This window comes from Leucoraja erinacea, chromosome 46 (genome assembly GCF_028641065.1).
Source record: "Leucoraja erinacea ecotype New England chromosome 46, Leri_hhj_1, whole genome shotgun sequence".
In the NCBI taxonomy this organism is placed as follows: domain Eukaryota; kingdom Metazoa; phylum Chordata; class Chondrichthyes; order Rajiformes; family Rajidae; genus Leucoraja; species Leucoraja erinaceus.
The window spans coordinates 193,533-219,006 of NC_073422.1; the positions used below are offsets into that span (position 1 = coordinate 193,533).

The following is a 25,474-nucleotide window of genomic DNA, read 5'->3' on the forward strand; positions in this document are numbered from 1 at the left end:
TGCAAAGAATGGACACTGCACCCTCTCCTTCCCATTCACCACTTCACACCTACTTAAGGCAAGACTCCAGTATGAAAAGAGTGGACCCTTTCCCACCCCAACCAACATTTCACACCCACCCACAGCCTGACCTCAGTCTGCAAAGATGGGGCCCTTCTACACCCATCCCACCCTAATCACCACTTCACACCCAATTACTCATTTTTAACCAGTCTCTGCAAAGATGTACTGGCCCTGCCTGCTTCAAAGTCTCCACTATTGTCCCTGTACCCAAAAAGGTAAGGATTACTGGTCCTAACGACTACAGGCTTGTTGCATTGACCTCTGTAGTCATGAAGACCGTTGAAAGGCTTGTGCTGGCCAAGCTGAAAAATATCACAATCCCTCTGCTGGACCCTGTGCATTTTGCATATTGGGCCAATAGATCTGTGGATGACGCAGTCAATCTGGGCCTGCACTTCATTCTCCAGCACCTAGACCGCCAGGGGACCTATGCGAGGATTTTGTTTGTTGATTTTAGCTCTGCATTCAACACCATTGTGCCAGAGCTACTACACTCCAAACTTTCTGAGTTGACTGTGCCTGAACCCCTCTGTCGGTGGATCATCATCTTTCTGACAGACAGGAAGGAAGGAAGCAGCATGTGAGACATGAAAGCACACCTCGGACCCGCAAACGCTCAGCATAGAGCACCGCAAGATGCGTACTCTCCCTTCTCCACTACTCTCCCCACACCAATGACTGCACCTCCACTGACTCCTCTGTCAAGCTTCTCAAGTTTGCGGACGACACAACCCTGATTGGACTGATCCAGGATGGGGATCTCTGTACTCTTTTCAGTTTGACATCTTTCCTATAACATGGTGCCCAGAACTGAACACAATATTCTAAATGCGGTCTCACCAACGTCTTATACAACTGCTACATGACCTCCCAACTTCTATACTCAATACTCTGACTGATGAAGGCCAAAGTGCCGAAATACGTTTTGACCACCTGATATACCTGCGACACGACCTTCAAGGAACCATGCAACTATCAACCATTCCTCTGCCCACCTGGCTAATTGATCCAGTTCCTGCTGCAATCTTTCACAACCATCTTCACTATATGCAAAACCACTCACTCTGTATCATCAGCAAACTTGCTAATCTTGCCCTGTTCTGTGACGTCTCACAGAGTGCTGGAGTAACTCAGCGGGTCAGGCTAAGTATAGAAGTTGGGAGGCCATGTTGCAGTTGCATAAGAAGGTGGTGAGGCCGCATTCAGAGTATTGTATTCAGTTCTGGGCACCATGTTATAGGAAAGATGTCATCAAACTGGAAAGGGTACAGTGAAGATTTACGAGGATGTTGCCAGGACTAGAGGGCCAGAGCTATAGGGAGAGGTTGAGTAGGCTGGGACTCTATTTCATGGAGCACAGGAGGATGAGGGATGATCTAATAGAGGTGTATAAAATCATGATTTGAATAGATATGGTTGAGTCTTTTGCCCAGAGTAAGTGAATCGAGGAGCAGAGGACATAAGTTTAAGGTGAAGGGCAAAAGATTTAATAGGAATCTGTGGGGTATGTTTTTCACACAAAGGGTGGTAGGTGTATGGAACAAGCTGCCAGAGGAGGTAGTTGAGGCAGGGACTATCGCAACATTTTAAGAAACAGTTAGACAGGTACATGGATAGGACAGGTTCGGAGGGATATGGATCAAACGTGGGCAGGTGGGACTAGTGCAGATGGGACATGCTGGGCCGAAGGGCCTGTTTCCACACTGTATCACTCTATGACTCTATCTATCTTTCCCTCTCAAACCCATTCTCCTGCCTTCTCCCCATTACCTCTGACACCCGTATCAATCAAGAATCTATCAATCTCCTCCTGAAAAATGTCCATTGACTTGGCCTCCACAGCTGTCTGTGGCAATGAATTCCACAGTTCACCACCCTCTGACTTAAGAAACTCCTGCTCATCTCCTTCCTAAAGGAATGTCTTTTAATTCTGAGGCTGTGGCCACTGGTCCTAGACTCTCCCACTAGTGGAAACATCCTCTCCAAATCCACTCCATCAGGTTTTTTACCAGGCTGGGACAGACGGCAACAGCTTCACACCGTGTCCCAAAGCTTGTGTCCTGTCCTGCATCACCCAAGGCAGCAGAGATTTTATAGGATAGGGCAAGCACCGTAACAAATTAGCTCACGATGGTTTGGGTAACATTCAGGAATGTCTATACATGTCATATCATGAATATTACTGAAGAACGGTCTTGACCCGAAATATAATCTATACCTTTTCTCCAGAGATGCTGCCTGGCTCACTGACTTACTCCAGCACTCTGTGACATGTCACCTATCCATGTTCCCCAGAGATGCTGCCTGATCCACTGAGTTACTGCAGCACTCTGTGAAATGTTGCCTATTCATATTCTCCACAGATGCTGCCTGACCCGCTGAGTTACTCCAGCACTTTGTGACTATTTTCCCTTCACCCATCTACCCAAGCCCACTCTCCCCCCTCCTTTCCTATGTTCCTTTCCACCCATAAACCTCTCTCTGCCTTTACATTTCACTCCTCTTTCAAATCTGCTCTACTTATCTACATGCATTTTTCTTCTTCACTTTTCAGTCATAGAATAATGCAGTGTGGAAACAGGCCCTTCAGCCCAACTTGCCCACACCGATCAAAATGTCCCATCTACACTAGTCCCACTCACACGCGTTTGGCCCATATCCATCTAAACCTATCCTATCCATGTACGTGTCCAAATGTCTCTTAAACATTAGGATAGTCCCAGCCTTAACTACCTCCTCTGGCAGCTCGTTACATACATACATTCAGCACCCTTTGTGTGAAAAAGCTACCTCAGATTCCTGTTAATTTCTGAAATAATGGTCATAAATTTGGTGCAAAAATGCTCCAAAATAAGACACAGAATGCATCAGAGAGCATCTAAAACCCCTGAGCATCCAGGGCCCGCTTAAGGGCCCTGGACCCTGGCATCGAGGCACTTCACGCTTTGCGCTCGTGATGTGCGCAGTGCGCACATTTTTTCACTTTAAGTTTTTTGTAATCCTGTCATGCCACCCCCCTTTTTGAAAAGCTCCGCACGGGCCTGTGTCATATGTTAAAAGAATGGAGCGACTGGGCTTGTTTGCAATGGAATTTAGAAGGATGAGAGGGAATCTTATTGAAACATATAAGATTATTAAGGGTTTGGACATGTTTGAGGCAGGAAATATGTTCCCGATGTTGGGGGAGTCCAGAACCAGGGGCCACTGTTTAAGAATAAGGGGTAAGCCATTTAGAACAGAGATGAGGAAACACTTTTTCACCCAGAGAGTTGTGAATCTGTGGAATTCTCTGTCTCAGAAGGCAATGGAAGCCAATTCTCTGGATGCTTTCAAGAAAGTTAGATAGGGCTCTTAAAGATAGCGGGGTCAAGGGATATGAGGAGAAGGCAGGAACGGGGTACTGATTGTAAATGATCAGCCATGATCACAGTGAATGGCGGTGCTGGCTCGAAGAAACAAATGGCCTACTCGTGCACCTATTGTCTATTGTCTATTATACTGGTGATTGTTGGTTGGTGCAGACTCGATGGGCTGAAGGGCCTGTTTCAAGTGCGATGAAGTAGCCTTGAACATGTTCCAGTCTAAAGAATCAAGGCCATCGTTATTTAGACCCTCAGCCTTCAAGATTGAGGGTTACATTGGTGCCTTATGCTTGAATCTCTGTGTGTAAGCTGGCAGGAACAGCACCTGTATTGGTATAGGAAGTTATAACTAGATATCGTAAGGCTGAAGTTCCCTTTTGTTTCTTTCTGTTTTTGGTCAGGCAGTGCACTGGAGGTATTGAAAGAATGGAACGTTCCAGGTAAAAAGAAGGTAAGACTGGGAATCCTTATTTTTTAATACATGTTTTTTAAATTGCATAATTTGGTACAACAATGGGGGAAAAAAAACCCAAATGATTATTTTACCCAGCACAATAAGAAAAGGAAAAGGAAACCAAAACAGGTAAATAGCCAAGTGAAGGATGAGAAGGAGATGCCCCAAAGACTGGGGGAGAACGCAGATCTCCCCCTATCGAAAGATGGACTGAATGGGTATCACGGCAACAGCTCTGCAAACGATGATTCCTCAGTGGACTCCCTCAGCGAGAAGATGGAAACTCTCCCCAGCAACGAGAAGGCAGCAACAAGCGCAGAGTTACATGTGTTGATGACTCAAGAGAAAACAGGTCAGCTCCTGACATTTACTCCCTCCATTACACCTAACATGGTCCAAATAAAAATAAAAATAGAAATGGACAAAACAGAAGAAAAGGTCGTTCATTTAGATGAGGGGGGATTTCTTTAGCTAGAGGGTGGATTTGGAGAGGATGTTTTTACTATTGGGAGAGTCTAGGATACAGAGGTCACAGCTTCAGAATTAAAGGATGTTGATTTAGGAAAGAGATGAGGAATTTCTTGAGTCAGAGGGTGGTGAATCTGTGGAATTCTTTGCCACAGAAGGCTGTGGAGGCCAAGTCAATGGATATATTTAAGGCAGAGAAAGAGATTCGCGATTAGTACGGGTGTCAGAGGTTATGGGGAGGAGCAGAATGGGGTTTGGTGGGAGAGATAGATCAGCCATGATTGAATGGCGGAGTAGACTTGATGGGCCAAATGGCCTAATTCAGCTCCTAGCACATATGAAGAATTTATGAAAATGTAAGATAACATTCTGAATAAAAGACTTGGCAACATTTCAGGCAGGAGTGTCCCAATCAAAAGACATTCGGACAACTACTTAGATAGGGAAGGCCGAGAGGGACATGAGCCAAATGCTAGCAGATGGGATGAGCATAGGTGTGGAATCTTGGTCGGTATGGTCAAGTTGGGCCATGTTTCTGTGCTGTCTGCCTCTCTGATATTATGAATGTTGGTCTATTTCCTTACTGTTTACATATTATTCTGAACGGAAAACTGGGATGAATTTAGCTGTGCAGCAGAATAGTGTGGGCTCGTTTTAGTCTTGCCTTTTTCAATTCCGTCCAGGTCAATTTACTGTTCCATTCACTCACAATACAGCTTTCCAAAAGTATTCACACTCACGTCACTCTGCATTGCTTGTGTTCTCTAGCTTCTCCATGGCACCAATCACAGATTTGATTGACTCTTCCCTCTAATTGCCCAGTTCATTAACCACATCTACATGCCCTCAACTCTGAATGCTCTGCTTCTGAGCTTTACCTCTGAAGCTTTGAAACAGTGCTGTGTGCAAAAGCTAAATGGGATGTGTAATTATAAAAATAAACTATTTATTCACAATTGATGCATTGAGTGGAGAAATAATAAGGACATAATGTCATGTGATAGGAGCATAATTACACAATTCAGCCCATCAGGTCTACTCTGCCATTCATTCATGGCTGATCTATCTCTCCCTCCTAACCTCATTCTCCTGCCTTCTCCCCATAATCCCTGCCACCCCACTAATCAAGAATCTGCCTTAAAAATATCAACTGATTTGGCCTCTTCAGCTTTCTGTGGCAGAATTCCACAGATTCACCACCCTCTGACTAAAGACATTCTTCCTCATCTCCTTCCTAAAGGAACATCCTTTAATTCTGAGGCTAGTCCTAGACTCTCCCACGAGTCCTACACACTTCCAAATCTCCCATAACGTGGAAGCAGAGTGCTGGCAGGTGGAGTTGTCAAATATAAGACTAAAACAAGGGGACAAGAATCTCCCAGGGGTAATATGGGGGGAACTACTTCTTTACGCAGAGAGCTGGCGGTGTGGAATGAGCTCCCAGGGAAGTGGTGGAGGCAGGTCATTGGTATCATTTAAAAATAAATTGGATAGGCATAATGAGAAGGGAAGTGGGACTAAGGGGGAAAAAATTTGTTCGGCATGGACTTGTAGGGCCGAGATGGCCTGTTTCCGTGCTGTAATTGTTATATGGTTATATGGTTATATGGTGGGATACTGCAAAATGGCTTGGGCACTTATTTTTACCAGACCACAGGCCCAGTGTGTCGGTGTACATGCCAGAGTTGTACTGTAAGGGATTTGGATCTTTGTAAACAAGGATTAAAGTATTGTTTTTACTATAAATATTCATGTAGAATACATATGCATAAATTGCCAATGTTTGGGTGCATAATGTACACGGATGCTAATATCTAGAGCTGAATACATGTGAATCTACCCTGGTTTTGGGAATCAGTATTGATGTTGTTAACTTGCAACCCTCGTTCAGTTGTCCTCACTCAGAAAAAGGAGAAGGTGCCATTGCAGCCAATACCTCAGCCAGTGCAGGATGCACAAAGAAGTCAGCCCAACAGACCTGCAGCGAACAAGGCAAAGCCAAAAGCATTGGCTGGTTCCCATCCCACTGTTCCTGGGTCTTCATCACTGCCAGGAGACCTGGGGTCAAATAAGAAAAGAGGTAAGCGAGTAAAATCTTTCTAACCAGAAACACTGTGAACAGCTTTAAAATGCCAATTGCAAGCCCCAACCAACCCCCATTCCACCCACCATCACGTCCTCTTTTAACACCGAGAAACATATTTGCCATCAGTTTACAACATACAGAGGTTAAAACGTCATCATCAGTTAATGAAAACCCTTTTCGTGCCAATACTGAAACTTATTGAATTTACTTAAGGGCCTGTCCCACCAGCATGCGATTACATGCATCTAGCGCGACCATACGTGGTGGCTTGAGGTGTACGGCCTCGCGGGGCCGGTCCCACCTCCAACCACGGAGCCGTATGGAGTTGTGCGGGGCTAGTCCCGACATCATACTCACCAATCAGCTGGGCAGGAAGCGGGCCGACTGAATTTGGACGTCGCACGGCGTTGGGCAGTTACGTCATCACGCAACGGCATGCCGGGCGGTGACGTCATCGTGCAACGCCACCCGCTGCGTACGGCGTCGAGACGGTGCGTATGCCCATCGAGGCGCTGCGTACGGCCTCAATGCGGCTGCGGGCCAACGCGGAATTTTTGGACAGTGTCAATTTTTCGGAGCCCCACGCGATATCGGGACCAGCTCCGCACAACCCCATACGCCTCCAGTGGGACCAGACCCACGAGGCCGTATGGCTCAAGCGACCACGTTAGGTCGTGCTAGCCGCATACAGTCGCACACTGGTGGGTCAGGTCCTTTAGGGAGTCACTTTTGCACTACCTGATGTAGTTATGTATGGTATAATTTGCCGGAATAGCAATATGAATAGCAATAATCTCGGCACATGTAAAAATGATAAACCCTCCAATAACAACAGATCACCTCTTTCCACTTACTTCCACTTCAGTTAAACAGCTGTTTCCATGTTTTATTCTCTATCAATTTCTACCTAATTGAAATCCAGAGCCCTCATGTGATAAAATACATATTGTTGTGTACATATCTTTATCCCATACAGATTGACATATTTTCGAATATTTTCTCTTTTCAAAATCGCAATTTTGCAGAGAGCTGTGAATGTAGCTCAGTTCATCACACAAACCAGCCTCCCAGCCCAACAGCTCCACATACACTTCACACTGCCTCGAGAAAACTGTCAACATAATCAAGGATCAATCAGATCCTGCTCATTCCCTTGTCTTCCCTCGTCCGTCAGGCAGAAGGTACAAAAACTTACCACTGATTCAAGAACAGCTTCTTCCCTCTCGTATTAGACTATTGACTCTCAAATGCCAGCGATGAATTCCCAATCTTCCAATCTTCCCCATTGCAGACATTGCACTTGTTCCATCTGCACTTTCTTCTGCACTTTTTAACACTATATTCTGAACTCTTTTTATTTTCACTTTTGCGGTACCTGGTGTACTTATGTAAGGTATGATTTGCCTGAAGAGCATGCAGAACAATGTTTTTCACTGTAATGTATGAAAATGATAAACCCTCATCAATATCAACAGATCACTTATTTCCATATTGAATGCGGAGAGCAGCTGTCCATGTTGCTATTGGTTGTTCCAACACTACATCGAGCACATGGATCTCAGAAACCAAAGTCCTGTTAACACATTGTGCATATATGCCACGTTGCAAGTTGCAGGAATTTCAGGACAGAATGAATAGGTGACGTTAGTGCTGAGATCCTTCTTCAGACTGAGCCTCCATCCGAAGAAGGATATCGACCCGAAACGTCACCCTTTCCTTCTCTCCAGAGATGCTGCCCGACTCACAGAGCTACCCCAGCATGTTGTGTCTATATTTGTTCAAAATTACTTTACACTGAGGGGATCATCACTTATATGTGGAACACCTATGGGTGGCACTATGGCACAGCGGAAGAATTGCTGCTTCACAGCGCCAGAGACCTGGGTTCAATCCTGACTATGGGTGCTGTCTGTATGGAGTTTGGTCCTTCTCCCTGTGACCGTGTGAGTTTTCTCCTGGTGCTCCAGTTTCCTCCCACATTCCAAACATGTACAGGATTGTAGGTTAATTGGCTTCGGTAAAATTGTAAAATTGTCCCTAGTGTGTGTAGGATAGTGTTAGTGTTTGGGGTGAATGCTGGTCGGTGCAGACCTGTTGGGCCAAGGGGCTTGTTTCCACTCTGAATCTCCAAACTAAACTAAACGAAACTTGTTGAACTCACCTATAATGTAATCAAATGCCACATAATGAGTATAAGGAATGCCTCCATCCTGAGTTGCAAGCAGGAGGGAACTAATGAGGAGCATAAACCCCATCATGGGATGGTCGGGTCAAATGACCAGTTTCAGCGCAGTTCATTCTGCATAAAATGGTTGCACGGTGCAGAAGAGGAAAAAAATTGAGCTGACAAGTGGAATAAAAGTTGAGTTTGTGGGAAATACTGGTGTCGTCCCATCTATGAGGCCTGGTCTGTCCCTATCACTGACTGCAGGAAAGTGAACCGAATGACCTGGATGCAGCTTGTGCTGTAAAACTTTGTTGACTACTTCCAGATGTGACCACACAACCATCAGTTTCAGTGGGCTCTTTGAGCAAAGCTACTCAGAAGGCCCGCAAAGAAATAGTTGTTGCTAAATTATGCCAAAACCCGGAGAACAGCTGCAATTTATGGAGCCAAGAATTTTATGAAACACTGAGGGGAAAACAAAACTAAGAGATTAGCTGCTAACTTTCTATCTCAGCGTGCAGCCAAGATAACATACTTGTGAGCCATTTACAAGTTTTATTCCTGTTCTTGTCCTGACAAATGTCTAAGCTTACAAGTTGGACGTCTATTCAGAGAGAGACACAACCTGTACAGTTCTGACGAGTCATTCACATCATCTTGACTTGGCACGTACATGGAGGATCATAAACCTGCAATAGACACAATAAGCTAGAGTCACTCAGCGGGTCAGACAGCATCTCTGGGAAAAAGGAACAGGTGATGCTTTGGGTCGAGACCCTTCTTCAGACTGAGAGTCAGGGCAAAAGCAAAAGAGAGATATGGGCGGTGATGTTGAGGTACCGTATGGAACAAATGAATGAGATATGCAAAAAAGAACAAGGTATGCAAAAAAGTAACGATGATAAAGGCCATTGTTAGCTGTGTGTAAGGTGAGAACATGTTATAGACAATGAGACCCAACAAGGTGGCTTTCAATAATTAAGTTTGCTGATGACATTGTGGTGGTGAGCCTGATCTCAGACAATGACGAGAAGGTGGCTGATTTAGCACTCTGGTGCCAGTAATCCACTAGCCTCCTCTTGAACATCAAAAAAAAAGAAAGAATAGAAAGGGGAGTGATCATGGACTTTAGGAGGGAACATCGTCCGAGGACGTACAAAAAAAAATCCATTGAGGAGAAAGAGGAAAGTAAAATAGGGTTCCTGTGGATAGGGTGAACTATCCGCGTCATGAAAAATATCTGGGAGTCCATCACATCTTCCGAGGTCGATGATGACATGGCAATCACACGCCTCAGCAGTCTCATGAGTTCAAGGCAAGGCAGCGCCTTTCCAACGGAGAGGTTGAGAAGGAGTTTCTTCCCAGAGGCAATTCGGACTGTAAACGCCTATCTGACCAGGGACTAACTCTACTGAACGTTTTTCCTTCCATTATTTATTATGTAAAAGAATATGTGTGTTATGATTGTGTTTATAATTTGTTTGGTTGTTTTGTTGTTTGTCTTTTGCACAAAAGTCCGCGAGCATTGCCACTTTCATTTCACTGCACATCTCGTATGTGTATGTGACAAATAAACTTGACTTGACTTGACTTGAAGCTGATACGACGTGGGTGGGGGAGGGATGGAGAGAGAGGGAATGCAGGGGTTACTTGAAGTCAGAGAAGTCAATATTCATCCACTGGGCTGTAAGTTGCCCAAGCAAAATATGCGATGCTGTTCCTCCGATTTGTGTTTGGCCTCTCTCTGACAATGGAGGAGTCCGAGGACAGAAAGGTCAGTGTGGGAATGGGGAGATCAGGTAGGTCCAGGCGGACTGAGTGAAGGTGTTCAACGAAACGATCGTCCAGTCTGCGTTTGGTCTCGCCGATATATGAGTCCACATCTTGAACAATGGATACAGTTGATAAGGTTGGAGGAGGTGAAAGGGAACCTCTACCCAACATGAAAGGACTGTCAGGGGGTCACTTGACAGAGTCGAAGGAGGAGGTATAGCGACAGGTGTTGCATCTTCTGCCATACCTGGGGAGGGGGTGGTTTAGGTGGGAAGGGATGTGTTAACCAGGTAGTTGTGGAGGGAACGGTCTCTGTGGAAAGCACAAAGGGGTGGTTAGGGGAAGATGTGGCGAGTAGTGGGATCCCATTGGAGGTGGCGAAAATGTCAGAAGATTATGTGTTGTATGCGACGGCTGATGGGGTGAAAGGTGAGGACTAGGGGGACTCTAGTCTCTGTTACGACTAGAGGGAGGGGAGCAAGAGCGGAGCTGCGGGGTACTGAGGAGACACACGTGTGGATGCCCAGGTGTGGAACACCTCATCTTGGGCGCAGATAGGCATTGACAGAGGAATTGGGAATCGGGGATAGAGTCTTTGCAGGAAGCAGGGTGGGAAGAAGTGTAGACTAGATGGCTGTGGTAGTCAGTCACCTATACATAACTAAACCACGGATCTTGTTATCTTCCAGTTTGCGGGGCCTTTCTATTTGCGCAAAAATGATATGAGATAGCTGTACGATTTTTCGCCAGCGTACTCGCCCTTCTCCTCTGTTGCGAATGCACCGAGTTTTGTTCTGATCGAGGGTCTAATGTAAAAGTTAGGGATGTGTTAACCAGGTTTAAAAATCGGTCTCGTGTGGAAAGCAGATCGATCTCCTCTATGTGCCGACGTGGATTGGTCTTTTCAGAAGATCCTGTCACTCCGCGGGATGGTCCACCCCTTCCTGCACCATCTCTGCGACTCTTTACTGGAGCTGAGGGACACTCTGGGATGGCCAGTGGAGGTCTCTTGGGCGCAGACAAGACACAATGTTCAGAGGAACCGCAGGAACGGCCTGGCCTTACTCAATGGCGTGGTAGTCAGCCCTAGCCCAGCCCAGCCCTTGTTATCTTCCAGCCCGGGGCCCAATCCAACCCAGCCCAGCCCAGTACCAACCCAGCCCAACCCAGCCCGTTGCCAGCCCAGTTTTGTTCCGGGCCAATCCAACTCAGCCCGCAGATTCCCAGCCCAGCCACACCCAGGTCAATCCCACCCAGCCCAGTCCGCCCCCAGCCTGCACCCAGCCCAGCCCAACTCAGGGACCAGCCCGGCCCAATCACAAACAAGCCCAGACTTGCCCAATCCAAACCCATACCGGCCCAACCCATCCCGGCCCAGCCCTGCCCGACCCAGCCCAGCCCGGCCCAGCCCGGCCTAAGCCCGGGCCAATCCAACCCAGCCCATTCCCACCCAGCCCAGCCCAACCCAGCCCACACCAGCCCATACCCAACCCCTGCCCCAGCCCAGCCCAGCCCAACCCAGCCAAGCCCAGCCCAGCCCTGCTCAGCCCAGCCCGGCCCTGCCCTGCCAGCCCAGACCCAGCCCAACCCAGCCCATTCCCAGCCCATCCCAATTGCCCAACCCAGCCATTCCCAGCCCAGTCCAATCCAACCCAGCCCAGCCCAACCCAGCCCAGCCCAGCCCGGCCCAATCCAACCCAGCCCAATTCCCAGCCCAGCCCGGCCAACCCGGCCCAGCCCGGCCCAATCCCAGCCCACACCGCCCAGCCCAGCCCAGCCCAACCCAGCCCAGCCCAGCCCAGCCCGGCCCAGCCCAAACCAGCCCAGACTCCCAATTCAACCCAGCCCATTCCCAGCCCAGCCCCGCCCCTTCACAGCCCAGCCCAATTCAACCCAGCCCATTCCCAGCCCAACCCAGCCCAGCCCGGCCCAACCCAATTCAATCCCAGCCCACACCGGCCCAGCCCAGCCCAGCACAGCCCAGCCCAACCCAGCCCAACCCAGCCCAACCCAGCCCAGCCCAGCCCAGCACTGTGCAGAGTCAGAGATGCTGCCGATATCGCCAGATGGAAAACATAGAAACATAGAAATTAGGTGCAGGAGTAGGCCATTCTGCCCTTCGAGCCTGCACCGCCATTCAATATGATCATGGCTGATCATCCAACTCAGTATCAAATACCTGCCTTCTCTCCATACCCCCCTGATCCCTTTAGCCACAAGGGCCACATCTAACTCCCTCTTAAATATAGACAATGAACTGTGCCTCAACTACCTTCTGCGGCAGAGAATTCCAGAGATTCACCACTCTGTATGAAAAATGTTTTTCTCATCTCGGTCCTAATAGATTTCCCCCTTATCCTTAAACTGTGAACCCTTGTCCTGGACTTCCCCAACATCGGGACCAATCTTCCTGCATCTAGCCTGTCCAACCCCTTAAGAATTTTGTAAGTTTCTATAAGATCCTCCCTGCTCCTATACTCAAATCCTTTTGCGATGAATGCTAACATACCATTCACTTTCTTCACTGCCTGCTGCACCTGCATGCCTACTTTCAATGACTGGTGTACCATGGCACCCAGGTCTCGTTGCATCTCCCCCTTTCCTAATCGGCCACCATTCAGATAATAGTCTACTTTCCTGTTTTTGCCACCAAAGTGGATAACCTCACATTTATCCACATTATACTGCATCTGCCATGCATTTGCCCACTCACCCAGCCTATCCAAGTCACCTTGCAGCCTCCTAGCATCCTCCTCACAGCTAACACTGCCCCCCCAGCTTTGTGTCATCCGCAAACTTGGAGATGTTGCATTCAATTCCCTCGTCCAAATCATTAATATATATTGTAAATAGCTGGGGTCCCAGCACTGAGCCTTGCGGAACCCCACTAGTCACTGCCTGCCATTGTGAAAAGGACCCGTTTACTCCCACTCTTTGCTTCCTGTTTGCCAGCCAGTTCTCTATCCACATCAATACTGAACCCCCAATGCCATGTGCTTTATGTTTGTATACTAACCTCTTATGTGGGACCTTGTCAAAAGCCTCTGAAAGTCCAGATATAACACATCCACTGGTTCTCCCCTATCCACGCTACTAGTTACATCCTCGAAAAATTCTATAAGATTCGTCAGACATGACTTACCTTTCATAAATCCATGCTGACTTTGTCCAATGATTTCACCAATTTCCAAATGTGCTGCTATCCCATCTTTAATAACTGACCCTAGCAGTTTCCCCACTACCGATGTTAGACTAACTGGACTAAACGGTGACTCTGATCCTGGCCGAGGAGAACGTCCAGTTACCAGCGCCCGCTGTGAGTCCCCAGCCCCCGTCAGCTACAGCCCCTTCATCACTGGTCCCCTCGCTGGCTCCTGCCCTCCTTCCCCGTGATACCCTCCACGGCCCCGTCTTTTATCCAAATGCTCTCCCCCCCACCATGCCCACACACCCCTCCCTTATGCTCCCCCCTCTCTGGCTCAACAACGTCGCTGCTTCTCCCCCCCCCCCTCCACCTACCCCTCCACCTACACAACCCCCCTCCCCCCCACAACTCCCCCCCGCGCGCACACTCCCCCCCACCCACACCTCCACAACTCTGCTCCGCCCAACAACCCCGCACACACTCCCCTCCCACCCACACAGCTCCACAACTCTGCTCCGCCCACACCCCCCCCCCCGCCGCCCACAACCCCCCCCCCCCCCCCCCCACCCCCCCTCCCCCTCCCACATTCCTCCTCCCCCCCCTCCTGCCCACACACACCCTCCCCTCCACCTCACACACCTGCCCTACACAAGAAGAGAAGGGGTAGGGATTGCCTGGGGATGAGGGGAAATGAGCCACACCTGCATGGTTAGGGGATTTGGGTGAGTGGTGGAATATTGCATTGGGGAATGGGTTGCGTTGGGGGAACGGGTGAGTGGTGGAATATTGCGTTGGGGAATGGGTTGAGTTGGAGTCGAGGCCTCTCGTGTGACCCAGTTAGACTAGTCACTCATAAACCTGCAACAGACATGCATGGCTTTATTTGTCCTTCATCTTTAAATTTGATGAACAAACAATCTGTTGCAGATCAATTAAAAAAAATTGACATATTAACATTCTGAAAATGTATTCAAAAGAATTTATAAGAATAAGATGACTTTAATTTCACGGAGAGAAAGCTGGTTCCAAAGCAGAAATGTGCAGATGCCTGCTGTTTTAAGATGATGGAGCTGGTCCATTAAGTTGCTAGGATAGAGTAATGTGCTCGTTATCCCCTGGAATGTAACTTTGTTTTTCTTTGCAAGGCAACAAACTACTCTTACAAATTCTGTAATGCAATTTCAGCTTAATTGCCTGAGAGAAAAGTGTTTTTGCATTGCTATCCAGTTTCTGAGATAACTGCTTTTTAATTGTCCTGTTTTATGACATTAATTGAACTAAAGAGATGGCTTGTTACTGATTAGTAAATGCCCAACTAGTCAAGCATAGGATATGAATAGTCACATGGCTCAGTTAACAAAAACTTATGGGAAGCTCCAGGCTGGATTTACATTAAAGTAATTTCCCAAGTTATGAGCAGTATATTATGTTCATTGTGGAATCTTGAGATTTGGGTTATCAGTGCTCTGTGGTGGATATATGTCATGGTTTATGTAAGATGAAGTAGGGTGGTTCAAAGCCCAATGTAACCAGCTTTGGAAAGCAGGCTGGTGTCTGTGGAAATGCAAAGTATATAACAAGGCATTTCATTTTGATCTTCAACTTTCACTTCAGGAAAAATCGTCCAGAGGCGAAAAGTTCTTTATCCTTTGCCCTCCAGTAGTGTCACCTGACCCGCTGAATTCCTCCAGCAGTTTGACTTTTGCTTAACTTCAGGAGGCCCACCAGTGAGAATTCAAACAAATCCATTTGCAAAGGGTGGTGGAACATGGGGAAAAAAATCACCCTTCTAAATATATTCCTGCATTAGAATATTAGGCACTTGTTTGTAATATTTATACAATTGTGAAAATTATCTGGACCTTTGGTCAATGAAAATGGACTTTGTGGTAGTTGGAGGGCTTTCTTGGAAAGTCAAATGCTCTGATAATGAAATGGTCACAATGGCTGGTATTGGATATAATGTTCTTTGCAATTACCCTGCAATCAAGGCAACTCATGATGATACCAGAATTTGTTTGTCTCGAAGCAGGTACGAGCATTGAAAAATCTGTGAAGGACTTGCAACGATGCACAGTCTCATTGTCTAGATACCAACTCCTGATCAAAGAGGAAATGGATGTTTCAGTCAAGAAGATCAAAGCTACCTTTGCAGAGTTGCAGGCTTGGTAAGTGATTCCTATTCGAATTTGCACCTGGGAAAAGATATCATTAAAAAAAAAACAAATGATGGTCAAGAATTTGCTTCATAAAAGATGTTCAGTACCATATATGGAAACTTGGTGTTCATTTTTGTTGCTGCTTTCATTGTTGTTTCGGTTCCTAAATGACATTCCAGGAGTATATGATATGATAAGATATGATATGATATCACTTTATTTATCCCGCAGAGAAATTGGTGTGTCACCAGTCAAAAGATACCGTTACGAATCATTGTAAGCGTCATGTGCAGTACAATAATAAGGACATTTAAGTGACCAGTTATTGCACAGCACATGAAGTCCAGGATGAGTAATGTGCAAAGATGGGGGAGGGAGGGGAGTCAGCCTACCCCCACGACAGAAGGGAGAGGAGTTGTACAGTTTGATAGCCACAGGGAAAAAGGATCTCCTGTGGCATTCTGTGTTGCACCTTGGTGGGACTAGTCTGTTGCTGAAGGTGCTCCTGTTGTGGTTTCCAATACTCAAAATTTACTCAGGCAACGCAGAGAATTCTTCAAGAATTTTAAGCTTTTATTTGCAAATAAAAGTGGATCAATCCACGTGGAGCTCTCTGAGCCACAAACAAAGGATCATCTCTTTTTATAGCATGATCAACTCTGCATGCCCCACCCTGTTACATTTCCATATCCAATCATTTGCCGACATTCCCTCATCATCAGCCAATCATTTGCTCCCACTTATCTCCTCCTTCCCAGTACATTTCCATATTTGCAACTGATGTAGTCACATGACTCCCCTTTTATGGCCTCTGCCAGCCATATTCTTTTGTATTGTATTGTATTGTATATCTTTATTGTCATTTTCATGAGTACTCACATACCCAGAGGAACCAAAAAAATGTTGCTCAACCAGTGTCCATTCAGTGTGCAGTAAAAAATAAATAGAAATAAAAATACATATATCATGAACAAATTAACACTACTCTCTAGATTCAGATTCAGATTCAGATTCAATTTTAATTGTCATTGTCAGTGTACAGAACAGAGACAACAAAATGCATTTAGCATCTCCCTGGAAGAGCGACATAGCAAATGATTTGAATAAATAATAATAAGTGTCCGGGGGGGGGGGGTGGTGATTGGCAGTCACCGAGGTACGTTGTTGAGTAGAGTGACAGCCGCCGGGAAGAAGCTGTTCCTCGACCTGCTGGTTCGGCAACGGAGAGACCTGTAGAGCCTCCCGGATGGTAGGGTAAACAGTCCATGGTTGGGGTGAGAGCAGTCCTTGGCGATGCTGAGCGCCCCCCGCAGACAGCGCTTGCTTTGGACCTACTAAACATCAACAGGCGTTCCAATCGGCAGCGGCACGACAGTGGCTCTGCTGCAGTGTGTCCAGGTTGGTGCGCGATGCTTTGGCAGGGGGCAAAGTCCATTTATCAGCCTTATAGCCTGCGGGAAGAAGCTGAGGAGCATCCTGCTGGTTTTGCAGCTAATGCTCCTGTACCTCTTCCCAGATGGCAGGATGGAGAATATGTGATGCGATGGGTGGTAGGGGTCTTTGATGATGGAGATGGCTCTGCTGATACATCTCTTCCTGTATATGTCCAGCAGGAAAGGGAGTGGAGCACCAATAATCCTTGACTTCTTTGTTAAGAGTTGTTTCATTTTAACAAATTGAAATCAAAGAAAAGTGAACTCAAATCCCAGAACCCACTTCTCAAAATATAAGAGATACAGTGGTCACTCAATTTATATAAACAAAACACATTGTTCCCATTAAACTCTGCACATCTCGGGGAAGAATGTCACCTCTTAAACTAGAGATCTAAACACAGGGCTCTAATGTGTATAATCCTAACTAAAACACAACATATTTCACAGATGGTTTCACTACAAATTACATAGTTAGAATAACATTACCTATATATTATAAACATTAAAATAATGAATTCGCTTTATCTTTACTAAGTCAACAAAGATTTTTAAGCTGATTCCAATCTCACACACCCTATCTCCAAGCACACAGGGGTCGTATAAATGTCACACTTGATAAATGATAATTGCTTCTTGGCTATCTCACACACCCTCCCCCTCTCTTGTTATCTCTGGGGGTTGGAATTCCAAGCTCATCTTTGGGTCTCTTTACGACTCCTCACTAATAGCATTACAGATCAAATGAAATGTTACAGCTGCAGACACCATTCACTTATCTCAGGTCAAAACAAAGTTACTTTCTTAGATACATATATATAAAAATAAAAGATACAATCTGCACAAATGTATCATCTCTTATCTCAACATATGTGTAATTAAACATAGCAAAGTTAATACAGAATCCATTATTATTCCAGCCTTGTTGTCTTGGATGTATAAACAGTCATAAATCCTGAGCCATGTCATTACAACACTTCACAAGAATGTGACACAGAGAAAGAGCAAATGGCCTGTGGCCTCGAGAGGCCCACTGCCTAATCAGACTTTTTAAGATATAACTTATTTTCAATATAAGATTGTACAAGATACATTTAATATAAAACTAGACCCCATACCCCAGTGCAGACCCCAACATGTGGTTGTGGGGGGAGGTGGCATGCAGCGTCACACACACTAACTATCCCCCCGCACTAACGCTAATTACCCCCCTTGATATTATATTAATATTATTAATTTACTCCTTTTACCCCATAACCACCCTATCTACTGACGCATAGCCCCCAACTTGCGGACACACCTAGAGAAGGGGGGGGGGGGGGGGGTTGGCAGGGAGAGGGAGACAGACGGAGGGGAGAGTGAGAGACGGTGGGACAGAGAGAGAGAGCGAGTGGGAGACAGAGAGAGAGAGAGACAGAGAGAGGGGCAAGAGGAGAGGGGGGGGGAGAGGAGGAGAAAAAGGGAGGGTGGGTGAGGGGGGAAAGGTGGGGGAGGGGAGGAGAGAGAGAGAGGGGTGAGAGTGAGGGGGGAGAGAGAGGGGGTGCTGAGAGGGGGGTGAGCGGGAGAGGAGGGGAGTAGGGAGGGGGAGGGTGGAGGGAAGAAGGTAGGGGGTGTGGTGGGGAGGGGGTTGAGGGGGAAGGTGGGGGGGGGATGGAGGGGAGAGAGAGAGGGGGGAGAGAGGGGGAGAGGGGAGGAGAGAGGGGGAGGGGAGAGTGGGAGGGGCAGAGGGAAGCGGGTAGGGGTGTGTGGAGGGGAGGGGGGTTTAGGGGAGGGACGGTGGAGGGGATGGAGGGGAGGAGGGGGAGAAAAAGAAGGGAGAGAGAGAGAGAGAGGGGGGTAGGGGGGTGAGTAGAGGGGAGGGGGGAGAGGAGAGGGGTGGAGACGAGAGGGGTATAGGAGAGGGGGAGAGCAGAGGGGGGGGGGTGAGAGGGGGGGTGAATGAGGGGGGAGAGGAGAGGGGGGAGGAGAGAGAGGGGGGAGAGGAGAGGGTGGGAGACGAGGGGGGGGGGGTAGGGAGGAGAGGAGGAGAGGGGGAGAGGAGATGGGGGAGGTGGAGAGGGGGAGAGGAGAGGGGGGGGGGGGGAGAGACAACGAGGAGAGACACCCTGTGTGTGTGGAGTGTCTCGCGCCCCCCCCCCTCTCTCTCTCTCCCCCTCTCTCCCCCTCTCTCTCTCTCTCGGGGGGAGAGGAGAGAGGGCGGGAGGAGAGCCCCCCCCCTCTGTCTCTCTCTCTGTACAGAGAGAGAGAGAGAGAGAGAGAGAGAGTGCCTTTTTACTTCAACCCAAACCCCCCAAACAACCAATTTGCAGGCAGTGCTTTTTTACTTCAAACTAACCATATTTTCATTTTCAAACCACATTAAGGGTACTCACAGTTGTGTAGACATTTGTTCACTGTTATTCAAAGCTCAGAGAGACATGACCACCATCTTACAGAGAGTAAGTGAGTGAGTCCCTTCCCCTCCCTCCAGCAGGGGCAGCAGAGAGAATGGTGAATTTGTTTTAAACATTAATATCTCTCTGATTTATTATCGATGGGAAACATCCTCCACACCTGTAAGGTGGAGCGAGGCTCTGAGTGAGGTGGCCAAAAATGACAGCCGTAGGTGGCGGCGTTCTGTTGGAAATCGCAGCACAGTAGGCCAAAAGCGGTCAAGATCAGACTTTTAGTAATATAGATATACTGTACTCCTCAAGTTGACCAGTGTGTCATGGAGAGGATGAGCAGTATTGTCCCAGACCCTCCACAGTTTGAGGAGCATCCTCCCTTCCAAGACCGTCTCCAGTAACTCCCCATGATGGAGCCAGCGTTCCTGATGGGCTTGTTGATTCTGTAGGTGTCTACGGCCATAGCCCTGCTACCCCAGCACACGACAGCGGAGACAATGGCGTAGGCCACCACCGATTGATAAAACATCTGCAGCATCTTACTGCAGACATTGAAGGAGCGGAGCCTTCTCAGAATGTGCCCATTTGTAGGATGATTCACATCGGATGCCATTTTGGCCGGGTTGTTGGTGAGTGCATGGCCAACCACAACTATAACTGTAGAGCTGGCGGATGGTGACATCAGTCAGTGTGCAGTGATAACAACACCGGCACCACAACCATTAAAAGCCCAGCATTCCAATTAACACATACACTTAAGCACACAGTTAAACACACAAATAGCAGCATGGAACACATTTGAGAGAATCATCAGCTAGCTGCTTGTTTGCTAGTTATTCCTTCTTGCTAATGCTATGTTTCTGCACTGTCTGAAGCTTTCTAGGGTTGGGGCAAATGATAGATCTCCACATGGCAGTCTTGACTTCAAGGGTTTTGCAGTTGTTTCCAGACATGGTGCACAAATAAATATTCTCATTGGACAACGAGCAAAGAACAGCAAAACCAAATGCTGCAATGAGAAAGAGCAACATTTAAGAGTCACACCCATTTGCCTCCTCAACACATACATGTTTATACCACAGTGAGGATAATCCTTCCTAGTTACAGTGCACCGCTCCTTTACAAGATACAACCTGGTTTTAACTGCTGCAAGTTAGTTCTTAGTGTTGTTGGTGGTGAATCTTTGGAACTCTCTGCCACAGGGGGTAGTTGAGGCCAGTTCATTGGCTATATTTAAGAGGGAGTTAGATGTGGCCCTTGTGGCTAAGGGGATCAGGGGGTATGGAGAGAAGGCAGGTACGGGATACTGAGTTGGATGATCAGCTATGATCATATTGAATGGCGGTGCAGGCTCGAAGGGCCGAATGGCCTACTCCTGCACCTAATTTCTATGTTTCCTGTTGATATATTCAATGTGGTTAACATCGTATTTACAATGTTAGGCAGCATGAAGCCGGGGGCTTACCTAGATCAGAAACAATGGGTCCAGAATATTTAGTATGGTGGTGGGGGGTGGGGGGGGGGGGGGGGGGGGGGGGGGGGGGGAGTGGATATTTTAGATAGGAAATTTCACTGGACAATGAGCCATGATATGTGTTCCGATCAGAACAGAGCTGGTGTGTAGTCAAAGAGCAGAACGTTTTGCGATTGCCTGGTAACACCTTGCTTTTTTTTAAACCAAGAATATTTTTAATGTGTATCAAGTAGATTTTTTTTAGGATACAGAGTTTTTAAGTGCAGAATGACCAGGATTTGCCGAGTAATTTTTCCTACAATAAAGAAATAGCTTCATGAAAGAAGAGATAGCACATGATTTGAAAATGCTGTAACCTCTAATAATTTGCAATAGTTTTGTTCTGAAAATGGATGGAATTGCCGAAAATCACAAAAATTACAAAAGTCTCCAGTCAGCCCATTATCTTGAACGTACATTTTCTCTGTATCAGTACATGTATAAGATATCTTTGCACATGTAATGTTAAAGAACCAATAATCATCAGTGAAAATAGGGTGATTAGTTTCCCAACGATATAACGTGCTGGAGTAACTCAGCATCTCTGGAAGACATGGATATGTTACATTTTGAGTAGAGACCCTTCTACCAACCTGAATCATCACCTAACCATGTCCTCTAGAGATGCTGCCTGACCCATTAATTTACTCCTTCACTTTACGTTTTCTTTGTAAACCAGCATCTGTAATTCCTTGTGTCTCCCAAGATAATCAACATTGATTCATCTGCTATTTCTGATCATTTACTTGTATTGCATTGGCCCTTCAAATTTCTGGGGCCGAGCTCGGGTCAGGTTTGACCTAAGTGGCTGGATACAGTTTGCATTTGGCCCCTCAGTTTTACACCAGCCATGTCTAGACACATGTCTAGCTCAGTCCATTCCTTTAAATGGAGTCAATGACCTTCATCAAAAAGGCAAGGTTCAGTGCTTGTTTGGATCATTTTTCTCGCTATCATTGCATATTTATGTTTTCATTAAAAGCAATTTGAAGCCTTCTAAATTCATTACGTTAATTTTTATCAAATAAATGTTAAATTTATATCCATGAAGGGTTTACTATGGATTCTAAAAGCAGGAAAAAGTAAGAGTTTGCTGTATTAATAACGTGAGCAGTTGTTGAAGGCAGCTGAAAGTGAAAAATAAGAATAAGTCATCTTTTTGCATTTTGTTCATTCATTTGTTCTATATCTCTCTACATTACCATCTATATCTCTCATTTCCCTTTCCCCTGACTCTCAGTCTGAAGAAGGGTCTCGACCCAAAACGTCACCTATTCCTTTTCTCCAGACATGCTGCCTGACACGCTGAGTGTGTCCGAGCTGTGTGACCAGCTTTTTGTGTCTATCTTAAGAATAATAGCTTGTTGAATATGTAAGAAGGCGATGAAGCAAAGTGATGCTGTTCTGCTGCATTTATGTAAGTGAAGTACAAAAAATAATCAAAAAGCTGCATAAATCATGAACAATGTGAAGAGGGGCTGGAGCCCTGTTGCTACTCATGTGGCCGATTTGCCCTGTATTCAATCCAGTCCCTACTTCCCCTGACTCACTGAGAATCCAATATCAAGCCTCAATCTTGAATAACCATTGAGTTGGGAGGTCATGTTCAAGAGTCAAGAATGTTTTATTGTCATGTCCCAGATAATGACAGTCTTACTTGCTACAGCACAGCACAATATGTAACACTGTCAACAATATGATAAACGAGAAAAAAAAGTTCAGTATGTACACTTACTCCCAAATACACACACATATATAAACACACTCAAAAAACAAACAATAATAGTGCAATAATAATAATAATAATAATAATAATAATAATAATAATAACAATAATAGTTAGTCTATTGAAGTTCAGAGGTTATTTGTGGTTGTAGTGTTTAATAGCCTGATGGCTGTAGGGAAGAAGCTGTTCCTGAACCTGGATGTTACAGTTTTCAGGCTCCTGTACCTTCTTCCCGAGTGTGTGGCCAGGGTGATGTGGGTCTCTGATGATGCCGGCTGCCTTTTTGAGGCAGCGATTCCTGTAAATCTCTTCTATGGTGGGGAGGTCGGAACCGGTGATGGTCTGGGCAGTGTTCACAACATTTTACAGTCTTTTCCGCACCTGGGCATTCAAGTTGCCGAAACAGGCCACGATGCAACCAATCAATATGCGCTCTACTGTACACCTGTAGAAGTTCAAGAGAATCCTCTTTAACATTTTGAATCTCCGTAATCGTCTCAGAAGTAGAGGCGTTGATGTGATTTCTTTATAATTATGTCAGTGTGCTGGGACCAGGAAAGATCTTCAGAAATATGCACACTCAGGAATTTGAAGTTATTAACTCTTCCCACCCTTGTTCCATCGATATAAACAGGACTGTGGGCCCTCATCTTTCCTCTTCCAAAGTCTACAATCAGTTCATTGGTCTTAGTGATATTGAGAGCCAGGTTGTTGTGCTGGCACCATTTGGTCAATCGGTCGATCTCACTTCTATACTCTGACTCATCACCATCAGTAATCCGTCCAACAACGGTGGTGGCTTCGGCGAACTTGAAGATGGAGTTCACACTATGTCTGGCTACAGGCTTGAGGTAGGAGTTGATTTGCCCCATAACCAACCTCTCAAAGCACTTCATCACCACAGGCGTTAGTGCCACTGATCGATAGTCATTGAGGCACGCCACCTTACTCTTCTTGGGCACTGGTATAATTGATGCCCTTTTAAAGCAGGTGGGTACCTCAGTCCTCAGGTTGAAAATGTCCGTAAAAACTCCAGCGTGTTGGCCTGCACAGGTCTTGAGAACTCGACCGGGTATACCATCAGGCCCAGGCGCTTCCCAAGGGTTCACCCCCCTGAAGGACCTTCTGACGTTGACCTCTGTGACTGTGACTATAATACCATCAGGGCGAACGAGGGCTCGGGAAGGCACATCAGTGTTCTCCCTATCAAAGCGTGTGTTGAATGTATTGAGCTCGTCAGGGAGTGATGCTGCGCTGTCGTTTGAGCTGCCTCCTGATTTTGCCTTGTAAGAGGTGATGGCATTCAAACCCTGCCACAGATGCCGGACATCCGTTTCATCCTCCAACTTAGAGCAGAAGTCCCTTTTGGCCTTTTTGATGGCCTTGTTCTTATAGACCTCTGCATCACCAGACCTGAATGCCCGAGATCTGGTCTTCAGAAGAATGCGGATCTCATGGTTCATCCAAGACTTCTGGTTAGGAAACATTCGGAAGGTTTTTGGTGCAACGCATTCCTCCACACATTTCCTTATGAGGTCTGTAACGACTGTGGCAAATTCATTCAGGTCCATTGCCGAGTCCTTGAACATTGCCCAGTGTATGGCAGTCATGTAGTTGTTCCTCTGCCTCCCCCCAGACCAGCCCTGTACAGTCCTTACCTCTGGGGATGCGCTCTTCAGTTGCCAGGAAGAAGCAGCACCACTGAATGGTCAGGTTTCCCGAAGTGAGGGCGAGGGATAGAGCGATAGGCATCCTTGATGGTCGTGTAGCAGTGGTCAAGGGTGTTTCATTCTCTGGTGCAGCAGGAGACATGTTGGTGGTAGTTTGGGAGTGATTTTTGTACAAGATGTTGGCGAGGCCACATTAAAAGTATTGTAGGTACACAAAATTGCTGGAGAAACTCAGCGGGTGCAGCAGCATCTATGGAGCGAAGGAAATAGGCGACGTTTCGGGCCGAAACCCTTCTTCAGACTGATGGGGGGTGGGGGGGAAGAAGGAAGGAAAGGGGGAGGAGGAGGAGCCCGAGGGAAGACGGATGGGAGGGTGGGAGGAGACAGCTAGAGGGTTAAGGAAGGGGAGGAGACAGTAAGGGCTAGCAAAATTGGGAGAATTCAACGTTCATGCCATCCGGACGCAAGCAACCCAGGCGGAATATGAGGTGCTGTTCCTCCAATTTCCGCTGTTACTCACCCAGGACAGAGAGGTCGGATTGGGAATGGGAGGGGGAGTTGAAGTGCTGAGCCACCGGGAGGTCAGGTTGGTTATTGCGGACTGAGCGGAGGTGTTCGGCGAAACGATCACCCAACCTACGCTTAGTCTCCCCGATGTAAATCAGCTGACACCTAGAGCAACGGATGCAGTAGATGAGGTTGGAGGAGATGCAGATTAACCTTTGTCGCACCTGGAACGAATGCTTGGGTCCTTGAATGGAGTCGAGGGGGGAGGTAAAGGGACAGGTGCTGCATTTCTTGCGGTTGCAAAGGAAAGTGCCCGGGCAGGGGGTGGTGCAGGAGGGAAGGGAAGAATTGACAAGGGAGTTGCGGAGGGAGCGGTCTTTGCGGAAGGCAGACATAGGAGGAGATGGGAAGATGTGATGAGTGGTGGGGTCACGTTGGAGGTGGCGGAAATGGCGGAGGATTATGTGTTGTATTTGCCGGCTGGTGGGGTGAAAGGTGAGGACCAGAGGGACTCTGCCCTTGTTGCGAGTGCGGGGATGGGGAGAGAGAGAGCAGTGTTAC

General features: G+C 46.9%; 1 protein-coding gene across 2 annotated transcripts in view; it reads left to right on the forward strand.

Annotated features, from left to right (window-relative positions):
* The window catches only part of LOC129715012 (SPATS2-like protein), a 157,659-nt gene that overhangs the window by 64,172 nt on the left and 68,013 nt on the right, over positions 1 to 25,474 (forward strand). The window contains exons 4-7 of one of the 2 annotated variants that reach the window (XM_055664830.1): positions 3,827 to 3,876; positions 3,976 to 4,231; positions 6,239 to 6,427; positions 15,551 to 15,686. In XM_055664830.1, the coding sequence (XP_055520805.1) occupies positions 3,827 to 3,876; positions 3,976 to 4,231; positions 6,239 to 6,427; positions 15,551 to 15,686 (631 nt within the window). Of the gene's footprint in view, positions 1 to 3,826; positions 3,877 to 3,975; positions 4,232 to 6,238; positions 6,428 to 15,547; positions 15,687 to 25,474 lie in introns of both variants that reach the window. The other variant, XM_055664829.1, reaches the window with a different exon arrangement.